This window comes from Garra rufa, chromosome 1 (genome assembly GCF_049309525.1).
Source record: "Garra rufa chromosome 1, GarRuf1.0, whole genome shotgun sequence".
NCBI classification, from domain to species: domain Eukaryota; kingdom Metazoa; phylum Chordata; class Actinopteri; order Cypriniformes; family Cyprinidae; genus Garra; species Garra rufa.
In genome coordinates this window covers 57,856,954-57,876,961 of record NC_133361.1, presented here as the reverse complement: position 1 = coordinate 57,876,961, position 20,008 = coordinate 57,856,954, and the positions used below count along the sequence as shown (strand labels likewise).

The following is a 20,008-nucleotide window of genomic DNA, read 5'->3' as shown; positions in this document are numbered from 1 at the left end:
AGAGATGTTTAGCAGGATATTCATGCTGCTCTTCCATGCATTGAAAACATAAGGTGCACCAGAAAAGTAAATAAATCAACTATACAATGAGTGCTCTATGATTTATGCACTATATTCTAAGTATATATTTTTATAGCTTTGTGTGAGCCCTGTTATGGACTGGCTATCCGTCCGTTTAAGAATTGATGTCAAACCCTGACACATTCAGCTGTACAACAGAAATAAATTTAGTTTTCCGTGTTGGTGTAACTGTTCTTTTAAACATGAGGAAATTCGTAAAGGCAGATATTTGCCATTCAAAAAGTCATTCACACAAAGTTCCACATTACCCATTGGCAGAATTATGGAAACGTAAGGTCTCTATGGCAACACAAGCAGCAAAAAAAACAAAGAATATCCTTTTTATAGATGCTAGAGTTGCTTTGTTTCTCTCATCAGTGTGAAAGGCTCGAGGGGACATACAGTGACTGACAGGATGAGAGAGGGAGGGCCCAGGATGGATCTGCTTGTGGGTTTGCTGGTCTGTATGTATGTGTGTGTGTGTTTTAGCAGTAGCTCATGTGTTGATGCCTCTGGCCCAAAGCATCAGTAGCATCAACCTCAGCATCGACTTCACCTGGATGTGCATGTGATCACTTTACATATTTTACTGAGGGCTTTTCACACTAGAGCTTTGACATTAGAAAGTTGAGTTTAGTTCATTGTGTTGGTGTGGAAGCTGTGCTGTCAACGTTATGTGAACTTTCACAAGAATAGGCCATTAAAGTGTGTATTATGGTGAAATACATATAAGGGCCAAAAGTTTACAACCTCCTGTCAGAATCTGCAAAATGTTAATTATTTTACCAAAATAAGAGGGATCATAGAAAAGGCATGTTATCGTTTATTTAGTACTGACTTGAATAAGATATTTCACATAAAAGATTATTACATATAGTGATAATCAACACAAGAAAAAATAATAGTTACATTTATAAAAATGACCCTGTTCAAAAGTTTACATCTTCTTGATTCTTAAAACTGTGTTGTTACCTGAATGATCCACAGTTGTGTTTATAGTTTAGTGATAGTTCCTTGTTTGTCCTGAACAGTTAAACTGTTCGCTGTTCTTCGGGAAAATCCTTCAGGTCCCGAAGTATTTGAATCCTTTCCAACAATGACTGTATGATTTTGACATCCACCGTTTCACACGGAGGACAACTGAGGAATTCATATTCAACTATTACAGAAGGTTGAAGCACTCACTGATGCTCCAGAAGGAAAAAACATGCATTAAAGAAAACTTTTTGAATTTGAAGACATTTACCTTTCTTCTGTAGCCTCTAAACAGCAGTACTAAATGAAAAAATATTTTATATAGGTAAAATAAGAAATATGTACTCCATAAAGTACACCCCCCCCCCCTTCTCTTAATGCATGTTTTTTTTTTCCTTCTGGAGCATCAGTGAGCATTTGAACCTTCTGTAATTATTAAATATGAGTCCCTCAGTTGTCCTCAGTGTGAAAAGATGGATCTCAAAATCATACAGTCATTGTTGGAAAGGTTTCAAATACACAAAACTGCTGGAAAACCAAAGAATTTGTTGGACCTGAATGATTTTTCTGAAGAACAGCAGGCAGTTTAACTGTTCAGGACAAACAAAGAACTCATGAACAACTATCACTAAACAAAAAAAAAAAAAAAACAGCTGTGGATCATTCAGGTAACAACACGGTATTAAGAATCAAGGGGGTGTAAACTTTTGAACCAGGTCATTTTTATAAATTCCACTTTTGTTTTCTCTTGTTGACTATATGTAAACATTGTTTACTTGAAATATCTTATTCAGGTCCGTACTAAATAAACAATAACTTGCATTTTGTATGATCTCGACTGTAGAAATATTACTATTTGAATGCATTTTAGAGGGCTATTAACATGAAAGTTTCTTGTCTGCTGTAAGAAATAGGGTAATCAGTCATCTGACATTTTCGGATTAGTTGATTGGCTCAAAAGAAGTGTAGGTCACACTTTTATTGGACTTTTGTGCACTAGCCAAGCAATTGCCATTGATAGCTTTCCATCTAGATAGTTTGAGAAAATGTTGTCATCTATGATTATCTATGACCCTATCTTACTTTATATTAGACATAGCCGAGACAAAGTGTTTGAGTCCTATCTTTACAGGTTTATGATGGGTTGGAAGCATTACAATGATGGATTGCAACCTTAAGCGCCAACAAACCAATCAGCAGTAAACTCCTTTTTTCTAGTATCTGTTTGTTTGTGAACAAGTACATAAAAGCACATCTGTCTGTTAAAAAAATAACCCTCGTATAGTCATTTATCGCTTAGTTTTTTCTTGCTTTTCATGTTCTTGCTCTTAAAAGCTTGGTGGGAATTTTTTTTTTCATGTCATATTCTTGTTTTGCAGATAGCGATGTGATATTGTTCTCTCTCTTCCTGTTAAGTGGTGATAAGTTGGCTTCTGATGAAAGGCCCGTGTGCTGTTGTGGTGTCAGGCCTGGCCCTGAGCCCAGAGCTCCAGCCACACGCATGCCAACATGCCTGCCATTCGCAGAGGTCACGGCAAAGCGACTCCCCGCGCTTCCTGCCAGCCGCTCCGGTGTCATGTGTCTGCACTCTCTGTCTCTAACACCCTCCTCTTCTGTGTTCTCTTTCATTACAGACCAACAGCAGGTTGAAGCATCTTGAGAAGGAATATAATCAGAAGCTGGCCAAGTCTGCACAGGTAAACACGATTGTTTGAATGTTCTAAGGGAAGCTTAAAAGGAAGGAAAAACAGTATGTCCTGCTATTCACTCCAGCTAGATAGATAGATACATAGATAGATAGACTCATGTGTATCATGTATTTCTGGAGCAATTCATGCATAATGCACATGCAAATACATGTGCATTAATTCATGTGCATTCCCTCAAACATGAAAGTGATGATGGGTGTTCTTTACCTCTCTTTGCTTGTCTTTTCACACACTTTCTCGTTTCTACTGTATGTAGAGGTAAGTGTATTTTCGGATATTGTTTGGGAGTGGCTAACTAAACAGTGGTTTAGCATCACAGAAATACTACATCAGGGATTTTTATGTGACACTCTATTGCGCACAGCCTTATAAGCGAGTGAGCTGAGCTAATAATTAAAACACAATTAAAACAGATGCTCTCCTAGAATGTCCTTTCTCAAGTCTGATTCATTTGAGCTAATCTGATGGTTAATTTCAATGAAATGTTTCAAAAACCTAAGTTAAGTCATCATTCAGTGCAGTCATGTTCCCAGAAGTCGTGCACAGCATTTTATATGTAAATATGCGTGTATACATAAATGTGACCCTGGACTACAAAACCAGTCATAAGGTTAAATTTGACTAAACTGAGATGTATACATCATATGAAAGCTCAATAAATAAGCTTTCTATTGATGTATGGTTTGTTAGGATAGGACAATATTTGGCCGAGATACATCTATTTGAATGTCTAGAATCTGAGGGTGCAAAAAAATCACCTTTAAAGTTCTCCAAATTAAGTTCATAACAATGCATACTAATAATCAAAAATTACATTTTGATATATTTATAGTAGGAATTTCACAAAAAACTTCATGGAACATGATCTTTACTTAATTTCCTAATGATTTTTGGCATAAAAGAAAAATCAATAATTTTGACCCATACTATGTATTTTTGGCTATTGCTACAAATATACCCCAGCGACTTAAGACTGGTTTTGTGGTCCAGGGTCACAAATATACACGTGTGTGTGCAGTAAGTGTGAAATTAAAAGAAAGAATTTAATACTTTTATTAAATTGATTAAAAGTGTTTAAAAACTTTTACGTTACACAAAAATCTATTTTCATGTAGGATTTTTACTTTTTAAATAAATAAATACATAATAATAAACAGATATTTTAAAATTGTATAATATTTCATAACATTATTATTAATATTATTACTGTATTTTTAAGAACTAAGAAACAAATAGGATAACAGCAAAAGAAACATTAAAAATCTCACATGACTCACATCAGCATCCCCCAATGCACTGAACTCTATGGAGCACAACATCAAGCTTCATTATGTGCTAGCATGAGAGTCGAAATGTCTGAATACATTGAGTCAAAGAAATGATAGTCAGAGAAACAAACTACACATGGCACAATGTCATAGATGTTACCAGATTCATTAGCTTCCACTTTTCTTTTCCTGCTGATTTATGCTACCTAGCCACCTTGTTAAATTAGCCTAGTGTCGTTTCATGACACTATGTAGAGAATGGGAACTGAGAATAACTGCACATTGTGTTCTGTGTAGTGGTCGTCATATTTTAGGACACACTCAGAAGCATGCAATGACAAACACAAATCACCACAGGCAAAAGCATAACATTTTAACATATTAATACTTTTTAAGTGTTACTAATTACATGCTTACAATTGCTTGGAATAAAGACTAATATTTCATTTTAGCATTCAGACCTAACAGTATAACTTTTTGTAAAGCTGCTTTGAAACAACGTGAAAAGCACTATAGAAAAAAAACAACTGCATGATTTGTTACTAAGAGATGCTGAACAAGGAAGCAGTTTTGGTTAAAGGGTTTGTTCACGCAAAAATGAAAACTATCTCAACCCTCATGTTATTCCAAACCTTCTTTAGAACACAAATTAAGATATTTTTGATGAAATCCGAGAGCTTTCTGGCCCTCCATAGACAACAAGGAACCTTCCACGTTCAAGACCCAGAAAGGTACCAAGAACATCGACAAAATAGCCCATGTGAAATCAGTGGTTGAACCGTAATTTTATGCTACTAGAATACTTTTTTAGAATACTTTTTTTTGCACAAAAAAGGTACCACAATGCATAAGTTGTGATACTGTCCAATATGGCACTAGGAGGAGAGGAATTGTTGAATAAAGTCGTTATTTTGTTTTTTTTTCAAAGCACATAAAAAGGATTCTCGTAGCTTCATAAAAAACACCAGTTGAACTACTGATGTCCCATGGAATATTTTGTTGATGTTCTTGGTACCTTTTTGGACCTTGAACATGGAGGGACCCTTGCTGTCTGTGGAGGGCCAGATAGCTCTCGGGTTTCATCAAAAATATCTTAATTTGTGTTCTGCGGATGAACAAATGTCTTACAGGTTTGAAACGACATGATGGTGAGTAATTAATGACAGATTTTTCATTTTTGGGTGAAATATCCCGTAAGTTGTATACCTCACTTTCACCATTGTGTTGCTTACCTGCTAGAAATCTGAAAAAAGGCTTGTATGTCAGTTTATAATACAGATAATACAAAAGTGTTCACCATTCCAGTGTGTTCTTAAAGGAGTAGTTCACTTTCAGAATAAAAATTTACAGATAATTCACTCACCCCCTGGTCATCCAAGATGTTTTTTGTCTTTCGTTCTTCAGTCGTATAGAAATTATGTTTTTTGAGGAAAACATTTCAGGATTTCTCTCCATATAATGGATATGTATGGTGCCCCAAGTTTGAACTTCCAAAATGCAGTTTAAACACAGCTTCAAAGGGCTCTAAATGATCCCAGCCGAGGAAGAAGGATGTTATCTAGCGAAACCATTGGTTATTTTCAAAACAAATTGACTGTTTATATACTTTTTAACCTCAAATGTTCATCTTGTCTCGTCTCTTGGATTCGCATGCGTAGTCTGTGTGATCTGGGTCAATACAGTTAGGTTATGTCGACAAACTCGTTTTCGTCTTCAACTTCAAAATCGTCCTACAATGCTGTTTTACCTTTTTTTGTAAAGGGTGTAACTGTATTGACCTGGATTACACAGACTACGCATGCGCATCACAGAAACAAAACAAGACAAGCATTTGAGTTTAAAAAGTATATAAATTGCCAATTTGTTTAGGAAAGAACCGATTGTTCTTGTTTTACTAGATAACACCCTAATTCCTCTGCATACCCTAAAAAATGGGAAGTGCCGGAAGCTGATCCCATCTGTCACAAAAAGTCTGTGACTTCTCTTATAAAACCACATTTTTCTTCAGTGTAAACTCTCTAAAATAGTTAAATCAATCCAAAACTATTGTTTAGTGTAAAACATGTTGAAAATTAGCCAATAGGCTGTCGATTCAATAAATTATAAGCCTTTCAATAAATTTGACGCCTCACCTCTGTTAAGCTGTTACACTTTTTTTGGCTAAAGGTTGCAGGCTTGCCTTCTAGTGGCTTTGGCTCCTGTGTCCTGAAATCCCACAATGCATTGTGTTACTGACATCAGGTTCCCATTCTCTATACAATGATTTTTATGTGAGGGTTAAAGCGTTGCATGAATCTGATGCCTGATGCAAGTCATTTTAATCCAGATAATTTTTTGTACAAGATAATTAATGGTGATTTGCTGAATTAATTATACATTACGTTTACATGGTTCTCAATACAGATTCTGGATAACTCAAGACTCTGCAAATTTTGAATGTCTGTCTAATAAAACACACATGATTTAACTCATCAACTCGTTAATAGAGACTTCAAGACCGGAAATGCTTGTGCCAGTTGAGAGAGACATCAAAAATATGTACTGTTGGGGGTACTCCAAGACCAGGTTTGGGAACCACTGCATTCATGTATTTGGCAAGTGCTAATTTACATTGCATTCACTGTAGACACATTGGATCAGTTCATGCTCTCCCTGGGAATCAAACTCCTGACCTTGGCATTGTCAGTACCATGCTCAACTGCTTGACCTCCAAGAACATTACATAACTTACTGTAAATAGCTTCAATGAAGTTAACTGTGTCATGCCTACTATGCAGTACATTTCCATGTCCTATCATATACTGTGCAGAGTTTTTAGGCCGTTAGTAATTTCACAAACAAAGAAGTAATTTTAAGCCAGTCTTTTGCTGTAGTGTGTTAGTAGGAAGTATCAGTTTACATTTCCAAACATTACTTTTGCCATTAATTGTAATTATGCAGTGAGATTTTTGTATGAAGAAGGAGTTTGACAACAGCCAAGCTTCTAGAGGGCACATAAGTCTGAAATAATGAATTTAGGTAAAGGGGTGCAGAGCCAGTGGTGGTTTTGTAGGCAAACATTAATGCCTTGAATTGTATTCAAGCAGCTATTGGTAGCCAGTGCAAATTGATGAAGAGAGGTGTACAATTAATTAATTGTAAAGGTTTGATAGAACTGGCTGGAAGACCTGCCAAAAGAGCATTGCAATAGTCCAGCTTGGACAGATCAAGAGCTTGAACTATGAGTTGTGAAGCATATTCCGAAAGAAAGGCCCTGATCTTCCTGATGTTCAGTAAAGCAAATTTGCAGGACCAGGCAGTTTTACCAATGTGGTCTGAGAAAGTCAGAAAGTCACCATAGATCAGTTAGTAATAGTTGTTTATGCTTTTATTTTCACACTAAAAATGTGTGAATTAAGTGGATGATTCAGTTACTTTTTCATAAAGACAGTAACCTTGCCACCTGCTGGTGTAGCAGTGTAACCTGCAGAAAGAGGAAAATTCCCCCTACTAGCACACAGACTGACAGTCAAACAACAAACACAGATGAGCGGAGAGATACAAACTGTGAATTGTCCCAGTGCTGTTGGACTGTATATCAGCACTCTTGGACGGCACTTGATCAGATTCGATATAATGTGTCGAAACAATGATCCAGATATAATGAGGACATTCAGTGTGCTGCATAACAGAAATAACCCATATGTTTACTCTCGATCACATTTCTGTGATCGGTTTTAGCTACAAAGTTAAAAAGGTATTGAATAACAGAAATGACCCAGCTACTTTTTTAAATAACTTGCGGTGTGCTGCAGATTACTGCTTTATCAAAGCTGTAGCTTGTCTGTAGTGAACTACTTTAAGTTATGAGAGGCTTGTTAGGCAGCTTGGCAAACCACAATGTCAGAGTGGCTTCCTCAACATGTTTTTTCCCTCTGCCTTAATAACACAACTTGCCCTCTGAGGTGTCGGACACGTGCATTTCATTTTGTAGCCCCTGATAATACTCATACTCAACACTTGTTGCCCACTCTCCATTCCTGGCCGTGATTTCACACTCAGGTCTAGTGGGTGTTCGGAGGGTGTCTGAGCGCTTATCTCTCCTCTGTATCCCATCATGTGTGTTACTGAGGCCGGCCTCTGCCATGTGTTAAACATTAGATTTAATCTGCTCAGACTCAACGCCATTACACTCGCTCGGGTTCGGAAGAATAACCTTCATTCTTCTCTGTGTGTAAGATTAACACAGAGCTGAACTCCTGTATATGTTGTGAGGTTGTGGGCCTGTCATAATTGCCTCTCATTACCTTAGTCCCAGCTCAAACGCTCGCTCTTTTTTTCACGGCCCCGTTTTCAGTTCTCTCCACAACACAGCGCTCAACGTCAGGTTGACAAGCAGATGTTGTGTGAAAACACAGGCCTATTAAATTACACAATGCTTGACATCAAAAGAACACACTTTGAGTGTGAGAGAAAAAGAGTTCACAGGCATTTTCCCATTTCTAAATAACCTCTGAGAGGGCCACTGATGATTAATTCCTTTTCCGAGGCACAAAATTGGCATTCGCTGGATAAACATAGTTTTTCCTCTCTCTTGTTTCCCACTCACATTTGGTGGGAACACGTCTTTGTTTAATACACATTAAATGTGCCTCCTCCACACCAAAGAACGCAGGGCTCCGTTTACTTACTCTTCTCGTAAGGACCCTTGTTAGGAACAGCCCATTAAAAAAGACAAAAACAGAAACTTTTTTTTTTATTTGTATTTTCAATTTTATTTAGTTTTAGTTGTCAGTCGTTCATTTATTTTTTATAGATTATAGTAATCCTTAATCCAACCCCATACCTAAATTTAACAACTACCTTACTAACTATTAAAGCAGCAAATTGGGAGTTTATTAAGGCAAACGTCGTAGCAAATTAGTAATGAGAATTGGTCTCTAAACTAAATTACTGCTTAACCAATAACCAATTACTGCTGTTTCAGTTTTACAGGTTTATACCATGTATTTAAAACTAATTTTTATTTGTGGCCATTTTTATTTCAATTAAGTTTGGGGTCATAGAAATTAAGGAGTGTTTATGTTCTTTTCAGACTATGATGCACTATTGTACAGAAATAGTTTATTTCGGCCTTTGAAGAATAACTGTGAAAGAATACAGTTGCTGTGGCGTCCTATAAGGCATTGCAAGGTTATATAGCCAAGAGTCCTTTGAACTTCTGAAGCACATACTAACCTATGCCATCAACGCACATCTCTCAGATGTGGCCAAAGCTATGAATTGCATGTGAAATGCGCCAATTAAATCCATACCATGCCATACATTGTCTAAAGGGATCTGAGCTCTTGCTCTGAGCCTGCACTGTACTGGAGCGTTTTTAATTAGCGTTTTGGAAATCCAACTCCTCTTTGACTGACCTTTAATCTTGCTAGTGTTTGAAGCTCTTCAGCTAATGATGAGGCAAGGTGTTGTCCAAACAGAGCTTTACTTTTTACAGCTCTCCTTTCACCACCACCATCATATGGATGTGGGTGCTAGAGCTGCTGCATTATTCATTTGTATTCATGGGCATGTGAAGACAGTAGCTCCAAGGTTTACACAATTCACTCTTTCAGCTTTTATTTCATGTTAAAATAAATTATATCACTTCACTTTTAAACATGTACCACAGTAACCACCAAAATACCATAGTTATTAAAGTTACCTTTACTATTTTAACTTGGATGTTGTGGTGTAAATTTAGTCAGATCACACCCCAACACTCATGTCACGATGCGGCTGTAATTGACTTTTTTATTTTTAATGTGCTTCAGATCTACTCCAGCCTGTTTAAATAAAAAACTTTATTTACATTTTTTTTTTTAAATATTAAAATAACCTCAAACCACAACATCAAAGCTAGCTCTTAATGTTTTTGGTCTCTTCTAATTTGTGGTACCTTTTCATTCAGAATATGTGATATTTTCTTTCTTGTGACCAGACTTACAATGTTTGTATTGTGGGGAAAAACTCAATAGACTTACATTGAAGAATATAGCATCACAATTGTAACATGCTAGCAATCACTCATAACAACAAGTTTTAAAGAGCATTTTGTATGTTTTTTAAAGTGTCCCCCACAACAAGTATGCATCTAAGGTCAGAAAACATTATAATTTCCTCAGAATATATATTTTCACATAGAGCCATTTGTCAATGATTTCGAAACGGTTCGTTCAAACCAGCTTAAAGCACAATGTCTATAAACCCCTTCCTTCCATTAGCCTACTCTGCCCTGATTGGTCAGCTGACCAAGCCTGTTGTGATTGGCACAAAAGCAAGCGCTACCATCTGTGTTGCCAAGTCAATGTTTGTTTTAATGTTGCAGGTTGAAGCAACCCCAATAACGTCATATTTAGCCCCTGGAATGCAAATACCAGGGGGAATCCCGACAAAAAGCGTGTATTTTACACATTTTTCACATTTTCCAAATGCCATTGAGCTAGTTTTGGGTAGCAATTGGGCGGGATTTGTTATGAAAACCTGGCAACCCTGAGCATGCACCTTTACATAAAACAAATAAAGTTTAGCTAACGTTTAGCTGCTAAACTGTAAACACTTAACAAAACAATAATGGTGGATAAGTTAGCCGAGTGCTAACGTGACTAACTGATGAAACAATACAGCTTGTAAACCAAGTTACATTCTTTATTAATAAACAAAGTTAATAAGAACAACGACAGTCTACATTAATCAACACATTTTTAGAAAATAGTGGGTTCACAGCGAATTATCAGAACTATTTCAGCAAGACAAACTTGCTTTCACAGCGCAGAACACAACGTTTTGTCTACATGATGTAAACACACTAACTAGTGGAAGTGTTTGTATTTCGCAGGAACATGGGGATTTTGCTAATGTATTACTGAGTGACGTAGATCAGTAGCAGGTAGGGCTGGGCGATTAATCGAAAAATAATCGAAATCGACATTCAGAACCTATAATCGTTAAAATTTTTCCAGGAAGATTATTTCAATTACTTTCCCTTTAAAAAACACAAGCACTCCGTTCCGTTATTCCGCCGACATGTCGATGGAGAGCTTAAACAGTATTTATACAGTAAAAAGTATTTACAGGATATACAAGGGTAATTTTATTTAGAGGAGATACTGCTTATTTTCTACTTTTAATATGAAAAACATTGAAAATTATTTATTTTGTTTCCAATAGTGCAAGTTATTTATTTTCACTAATTTAAGAAAAATGTGACTTTTCGTTTTAAGCAATCCTTGCTTTAATTTCAGTTGTTCAACACTGATGTTCAATAAATAATTATAGATCGTAGATAGTGTGTTTCCTTCAATTATTTTAAAATCAAGTAATGCACCCTTCATCCAAAAATCTCTCGCTTGTAATATGTGAACATATTTACTGTACAAAACTTGTCAGTGAACTATGAGGGCAAAAAAATAAATATTATATAAATATAATTAAATATAATTTTATTAATAAATAAAATAATCGTTCATTAATCGTAATCGGGTTAAAATGTTCAATTAATCGAGATTTTGATTCTAAGCCAAATTGCCCAGCCCTAGTAGCAGGCATAAGATATAAATATTTATATTTATTATATATTTTTATATATTTATTTTAAGAGACAATATCTTTATCATATTATCTTTTGTATCATGCACTTTTTTTGATTAACAACTTTGCAGACTGTTTACATTGAGGGATAGCTGAAAAATATCTTTCTTTTTTAGATGCCAGTAAGTTCTGGTGTGAAGTTAACACAGTTTTACATCTACTGTAGTAACAAGTGTTGTTTTTGGCAGAAAGTATGATTAACTGTTTGTAAGCATTGATCCAACATTTCTGGTAATTCCCTAATGTCTCATTAGATCACTGAAGCTTTCAGTTATCTAATTTCACTTACATATATTTTTGATCCATACTGGTCCATCAGTCATCCATCAAAAAGACATTAGGATGACATTTTAAGACCTCGTAGCTACAGTGTAAAGTTTCCCTCAAACTAAAAAGAGGCTTTAAAATGAAAGATGTGCTGAAGCCATTAACGCCAAAATTCCCAAATATCAAGAGCAAGGAATAACAATCGAGGGATGAGTGTGTCCCTTCAGGCAATAGACTTGATGCAAGAATCTGTATAGCCAAATAATTATTACCATGAGAACTTATGTTACCATAATAATGGGGCGTTTGGTGCTTTCATGTGGTTCGCCCACTGACAAAATAAGCCTAATCTCTCCCTCTGTGTCCGCTCCAAGAGTTCACTCCCAACTCCCACACAATGAACGGATTCCAGTAAAACCATTCCTCCAAACATTTATGCACAATAAACAATTATCTGTCTAGCCCTGAGCTGCACCGCTGCCCTGCGCGCTGCTGCTTGGCTGCTGCTTGGCTGCAGTTGAAATAGAATCTGAATTTGGACTGCAAGATTTCAAAGGGCCAGTTTTTCTCATTCTCCTCTCGCTAGAGCTTCATTAAACAGTCCATCTTCTCTCTGCATGCTCCTCTGTTCTTTTTCAGTTTGAGTTGTGTGTGTGTGAAATGTGAAGAGCAACTGTAGTGATGCAGGGGGGCGGTCATCTGGGATTTTACTGTATGGCTCTCATTTGGGCCCTAACAACACTGATTCTGACAGGACGCTGGAAAGGCTAGAAGCTAGACCTTCATCTGCGCTTGACAGAGACTGTTTTTAACAGTCATTAAGTGCTTACATGGACAACAAAATGATAACCATCAAAATCTGTTCATTATTAAAAGCCAATAATGCATTACATTATTACTTTGGATCGTAAACACTGCATAAGATGACAGTTTAAGATGTTGACAGCTCACACTGTTGTTTAGTATGCATAATCAGTGTAATCATGTGAAGTTTTTCAGTTGTGTCATTAGCTCAGTTATTATTACAAAATTAAAATAGTGAAACTAGTGCAGTAGCAGTGTAGTGTGTCATCAACTGTTTTGTGTCACATTGGGTTTTGCGCCACCCTACTTGAGTCAGAATTCAGAAACTATTTGAAAGACCTTTCTTAGTAGTGTTTTCAAGTGTTTGCATGTCTATGTCTTTTCTGTAGCAAAATCTTTTTCAGTCATTTAAAAATTACAGTGTTTGATATGTGTATTTAATGTAGATTATGCTAATTCAAGATTGAGATTACTGAGATTCTTACTGTTTTCAATACATTAATACTGCTCAAATTTATATATTTCCATATAGTTAATGGAATTATAGTTTAATAGTTTTAATGAAGTTAACTCTGTTTTGCTAGAAGTGTTCAACGTAGTTCACTAACTTTTTTTTACTTTTTTACATAGTTTGACTGTAGTTGAACTACCTTAAGTTACAGTACTTTCTCAAACACTCCACCTCACACTCATTTCTTATTGGTTTATCTGCATTCAGGGCATATATTAGAGGAGTTAAATTGAGATCTTAGCTTCCAGTAAAAAACCTCAAAGACATTGCTGGATACTTTGACACCAGCTGGTCAAGCATTAAATTCAGCAGAATCCATTATCTGAGCAATTAAAGCAGACCCTGAGGAGCTTTACTGATCACTGAGCTCAGGAGCCTATTGCTGTAGTCGCCCTGACATATCTGCTATGAGATGAACGAGCTTGTGTTTGGATGTGTCCACACAGGTAATAGCTGAGCTGCAGACGTCTCTGAGCAGCATCAAGGAAGACAGCCGCCAGACGCAGCAGGGTCTAGAGAGACAACTGCAGGAAGCACAGAGCCGTTGGGACGAGGAGAGGAGACAGCTCAACAAAAATGCTGACCAAACCAGCAAGGTCAGGAAACACAAATACACACATGTAATCGTTTCAGCAAACAAACTTTTAACAGGCAACTACTTAATGATAACATTATTGTAAATAGGTATGGTTTTGGTATAGCAGGTATGAAATAAGCATCTCCAGTTGCATATCGACAGCAATTAAGTGTTCAGCCATTTGGTTTTACTTGTTTATATGCAAAGAGTTTAGCCAGTCACACCTAACTAATCAAGTTAATTTGCATAATAAATGCCGGTATAGTAGCATAACAGCCTGTTTAATTCTTTTTTTAAAAAAAGGTCAATCAGTCACCTTTATTTTTACAGCGCTTTTAACAATACGGGTTGTGTCAAAGCAGCTTTACAGTATTAAATAGGACAGTAGTGCCAATAGTACAAAAGTTCCATGTTGCAGCAAAGTCAGATTTGCAAAGGACTCAACTAGTTTCCGCTGGTCTTGAGCCAACGGCCGTCTATGTGAGGAGTTCTTTACTGATTATCCGTCTCCGGGGCTCATCTTTGAGGTGAAAAAATGCGGTTTTGCAAATGCTAGAAATGTGTCTTTCAAACGAAAGATTGCTATCGAATAGCACACCTAGGTTCTTAACTGATGACCAAGATTTGACAGAGCAGCCATCAACTATTAGACAGTGTTTTAGCTTATTACATGTGGAGGTTTTAAGTCCAATAATTAACACCTCTGTTTGTTTGTTTTTTTAATTGGTATGTTTCATCGGGCCGTGAAGAAATATAGAGCTGAGTATCATCAGCATAAGTCAAGTCAAGTCACCTTTATTTATATAGCGCTTTTAACAATACAGATTGTGTCAAAGCAACTGCACAGTATTTAAACAGCACCATAGTGTGTAAGTAACGCATTATTGTAAATAATCAATTTTCAGTTAAAGGCAGTTAATCAATGAATTCAGTGATATCATCATCCAGTTCAGTTCAAATAGTATACGATATCGCTGGAAAGTGTCCCCAAATAAGCAAGCCAGAGGCGACAGCGGCAAGGAACCAAAACTCCACAGGTGACAGAAATGGAGAAAAAAACCTTGGGAGAAACCAGGCTCAGTCGGGGGACCAGTTCTCCTCTGGCCAGACGAAACCAGCAGTTTGTACCAATGTCCGATTGTAGAGAACTCATCAGGTTCCTGTGGTGTAGCGCCAATGGCCGTCTAGGTTGGCGAGGTCTTTAGTGATGATCCGTCTCTGGAGCTCATCTGGTTGACATCCACGGCTATTGAAGTCATCTCCAGGTGGTGATCCATGATCTAAGCTGGGTACGGACTGGATCCGGGGGACTGCAGTGACCATCTGATCCGGATACAGGCTGGGTCTGGTGGCTACGGTGACCTCGGAATAAGAATGAAACAGACTAATATTAGCATAGATGCCATTCTTTTTACGATGCAACGAGTGCATCATTTGTTATGGTAAGTGTTTTTGGTTCCGGTTTACCTAATTAATGCAGCCTAACAATCCTTTAACGGATTTGAATTATAGGAATGTGTTAATGTTTTTATGTGTAAGCCAGGTTAAAGAGATGTGTCTTTAATCTAGATTTAAACTGACAGAGTGTGTCTGCCTCCCGAACAGTGTTAGGTAGATTGTTCCAGAGTTTAGGTGCTAGATAAGAAAATGATCTGCCACCGGCAGTTGATTTTGATATTCTAGGTATTATCAAATTGCCCGATTTTTGAGAACGCAGCGGACGTGAGGGACTATAATGCGATAGGAGCTCGCTCAAGTACTGAGGAGCTAAACCATTGAGGGCTTTATAAGTAATTAGCAAGATTTTAAAATCTATACGATGTTTTATAGGGAGCCAATGCAGTGCTGACAGAACCTAATATGGTCATACTTTCTAGTTCTAGTAAGAACTCTAGCTGCTGCATTTTGGACCAGCTGGAGTTTGTTTATTAAGCGTGCAGAACAACCACCCAAAGCATTACAATAATCTACCCTTGAGGTCATGAACGCATGAATTAATGTTTCAGCATTTGACACTGATAGCATAGGTCGTAATTTCGATATATTTTTAAGATGGAAAAATGAGGTTTTGCAAATGCTAGAAATGTGGCTTTCAAAGGAGAGATTGCTGTCGAATAGGACGCCTAGGTTCCTAACTGATGACGACGAATTTACAGAGCAGCCATCTAGTATTAGACTGTGTTTTAGGTCATTACTTGTGGAGGTTTTAGGTCCAATAATTAACAACTCTGTTTTTTCAGAATTTAACAGTAAGAAGTTATTTGCCATCCAGTTTTTAATATCAGCTATGCATTCTGTTAGTTTTTCGAATTTATATGTTTTGCCGGGCTGCGAAGAAATATAGAGCTGAGTATCATCAGCGTAACAATGAAAGCTAACACCATGTTTCCTGATGATCTCTCCCAAGGGTAACATGTAAAGCGTAAAAAGTAATGGCCCTAGTACTGAGCCTTGAGGTACTCCATACTGCACTTGCGATTTAAATGATACCTCTTCATTTATTGCCACAAACTGATGACGGTCAGATAAGTACGATTCGAACCAAGCCAGTGCACTACCATTAATGCCTACATAATTTTCAAGTCTATTTAAAAGAATGTTGTGGTCAATAGTATCAAACGCAGCATTAAGATCCAGTAGTACTAATAGAGAGATGCAACCACGATCGGTTGACAAGAGCAGGTCATTTGTAACTCTAATAAGAGCAGTCTCAGTGCTATGATATGGTCTAAAACCTGACTGGAAATCCTCACAGATACCATTTTTCTCTAAGAAGGAGCATAATTGTGAGGATACTACCTTTTCTAGTATCTTTGACAGAAAAGGGAGATTCGAAATTGGTCTGTAGTTAATTAATTCAGTGGGGTCAAGTTGTGGTTTTTTAATGAGTGGCTTAATAACAGCCAGTTTGAAGGTTTTGGGGACATATCCTAATGATAGTGACGAATTAATAATATACAGAAGAGGATCTATGACTTCTGGAAGTATCTCCTTTAGTAGCTTAGATGGAATAGGGTCTAACATGCATGTTGTAGGTTTAGATGATTTAACAATTTTATACAATTCTTCCTCTCCTATAATAGAGAATGAGTGGAATTGTTCCTCAGGAGATCTACAACGCATTATCTGATGCGATACTGTAGCGGGCGGCTGTATGGTTACAATTTTATCTCTAATATTGTCTATCTTGGAGGTAAAGTACTTCATAAAGTCATTACTGCTGTGCTGTTGGGAAATGTCTGCACCTGTTTCTGCTATATTTTTCGTTAATTTAACCACAGTATTGAACAAATACCTAGGGTTATGTTTGTTCCCTTCCGGGAACTCGAGCCGCGTCAGGAACGCTATGGGGAACGCCATTGGCGGGCAGCACTCTGAATCATGTCTAACAACCAATGAAATGACGGGAGTGACGTCACAGGCGCGGTGACGTCATCGACCGGGAAGTATAAAACGCGTGTGTTTGAAGCCGGCGGCAGCTTTTGTCATTCAGCGAGAGCGCTCTGTGTCTGTGTCTGTCCCGGTCATACTGCTGTTTTTTCGTGCCAGTTTGCACGGCTTTTATTTGAGTAGTATGACCGCTAAAATGCAACCAAGGGGGAAAGAAAGTTAAGAAACTTAGGCGGTACAAGCAGCCACATAGATAGTGTGTTCCTCCCTGCCAATGCTTCATTGTTGGTGGGGATACACACAGTCTATGTGCGGTCTGCTTGAGTGTAGAGCACGCACAGTCAGCCCTCGAAAAGGCTGACTGTCCACAGTGTGAGCGTTAAAATCTCCACTGCGGGTGCTCCACGGAAGGCTCTCTTCGAGGAGGGAGCCTTCGCCAGCGTTTCTCGCGGGTCTGGCCCCGCTTCAGCCGAGGCAGAGCGGTAGCTGCACTCGTTGGGATCGCGGCTCGATCTATTAGAGGGACGGGAGACGGGTGTTTAAAAATACCCTATCTCCTCTCCTATCTGGTGGATCGGTAAACCTTTTTTCTGGATAAGGAAGCCCGCAATGCGGTTACTTCCCTCCAGGAAAGGTTTTCAACACTTTCCATATCTTCCTCCAAGGAGGTTGATGTGAAGTACGATGTCAAAAGTATTCAACCGCCCCCCCCTGATCGCCTCAGTATGATGAGCTGGTGGTTGTGCTGACTGTGCATTAGCTAAATAAGCAAATATGAGCTGCAGAAAAGCAAACGTTCTGCTCCCTGCGGACTAAGTCAGCACTTCCAAACGGAGCTTTCTGTCCTTCCCGATCTACATTGAGTTTTTTAGATCTGGAAAAAAACTAGAAAGTAAAGATGACGCCGCGGGTTGAACAGACGCTATCAGCTTCTGTTCCCCGGTCTAGGCATCATTCTTGAAGGCTCCGTCTTTGCTCTCCAAGCCGCCTAAAGAAAACTTCAGGCTTGATCAGCAAAGATACATGTGCTGGAGTTTTTGACGGGAAATAAAACCCCAGCCGTGTACCAGCTCCTCACATAGAGGCTTATAATAGGAGCGTTGCAGCCCGTTTCCCTCCGGTGACACCTAGAGGGTGGGATTAGCAACACCCCTGCCTGGGGGCTTCAAAGACCGAGCCCGGTCCGAGGGTCATGCTTCGGTCTAAGAGGTCCTCGGCTAAACGGCCCTGATTTTATGGAAAATAATTAAATAAAAATATAGGGCAGATGAGGGCAGCCCCTCTCGGGGAGGTCTGCGGTGCACCATAGAAAAACTCGGTGACCACACCTTCCCGGCCCTCTGGAGATCTGGAACAATCTCCCGCGAACAGACTTCGCAACCCCCGCGGGGGTCTTAAGAGCAACTAATTCAGGTGTATCCTGCCAGCTCGCTGTTACAGGTCACCGAATCAGTTCCTCAGATAAATCCAGAAGCCAGCCGCGAGGGGCTGGTTCCCTTAATAGAATTTCTGGCAGCGTGGAAACTACTGCCAAATATTTCTATGTGGGTCCTGCGCACTGTAGAGAAAGGTTATTGCAAATAATTTCAATTCAGCTCCAGCCGCCACCTTTCAGCGGGGTATTTTCACAGCTCTGGTGAACCCCGAGCAGGGTCTGGTAATCGAACAGGAGGTAGAACTCTCCTGAGGGAGGAGGCCATCGAGGTGGTCCCGCCTCGGTGTAGAGAGTCTGGGTTCTACAGCCAGTACCTCATTGTTCCCAGGATGGAGGGCTTCGGCCCATTTTCGATTTCACGTCTCCATCCTTCCACAACACAGGAAGTTTCTCAGGTTCGCTTTTAGGGGCAAAGCTCACCAATACAGAGTACTTCCTTTCGGCCTAGCTCTCTCACCCCGAACTTTCACGAAGTGTGTGGATGCTGCTCTGGCTCCTCCGTGACTCCAGGGCATCCGCATACTCGACTGGTCGATTCTGGCCAGCTCAGAACAGTTAGCAGTCCAACATCGAGGTGTTGTTCTTGCTCTCATGAAAGAATTGGGGTTGAGGCTCAACACCAACAAGAGTGGGTTTTCTTCACTACAAAAACCACTTATCTAGGTGTAATCTGGGATTCGACCACGATGCAGGCACGAATGTCACCTGCTCGGATCGAGTCGATCCTTACTGCAGTAAATGCGGTCAAGCTAGGCCCGCCACTCACTGTCAACAGTTCCAAGTACTGTTAGGTCTTATGGCAGCCGCTTCCAACGAGATACCTTTTGGACTGCTGCTTATGAGACCACTTCAGTGGTGGCTCAAACCAGGGGGTTCTCCCTGAGGGGAAACCCATTTCACAAGATCAAGGTCACGCGGCGCTACCTACGTGCCTTGGCCATGTGGAAGAAACCCTGGTTTCTCTCTCAGGGTCCGGTTCCAGGAGCTCCTCGTCGCCGCGCCAAGCTAGCGACGGACGCATCCCTCACCGGATGGGGAGGCGGTCATGAGTGGCCGCTCAACCCAGGCCTGTGGAGCAATCCTAGCCGTGTTCCACGCCCTGAAGTGTTTCCTTTCAGACCCAAAAACCGTCACGTGCTGCAGTCAGCACTGCGGGGATTTATTATATAAATCATCAAGGAGGTATCCGCTCACGCCCCTTATATAAGCTGACGTACCGGATCCTCCTATGGTCTTAAGGAAAGACTTCTCTCCCTGAGAGCAGTCCAGTATCTCTGGACGTGGGAGCAGACGTCCTGTCAAGGCAGGGGCTGAGGCTTTCTATGGTTCACCACCCAGAGGTGGTGAAGCAGATCTGGAGAATATTTGGCCAGGCACAGGTGGACCTGTTTGCGACTCGAG

General features: G+C 39.2%; 1 protein-coding gene across 1 annotated transcript in view; it reads left to right on the top strand.

The window, feature by feature from the left end:
- The window catches only part of cep112 (centrosomal protein 112), a 192,039-nt gene that overhangs the window by 129,362 nt on the left and 42,669 nt on the right, over positions 1–20,008 (top strand). Inside the window, 2 exon segments of the mRNA XM_073834124.1 lie at positions 2,670–2,732; positions 13,652–13,801. Of these exon segments, the coding sequence (XP_073690225.1) occupies positions 2,670–2,732; positions 13,652–13,801 (213 nt within the window).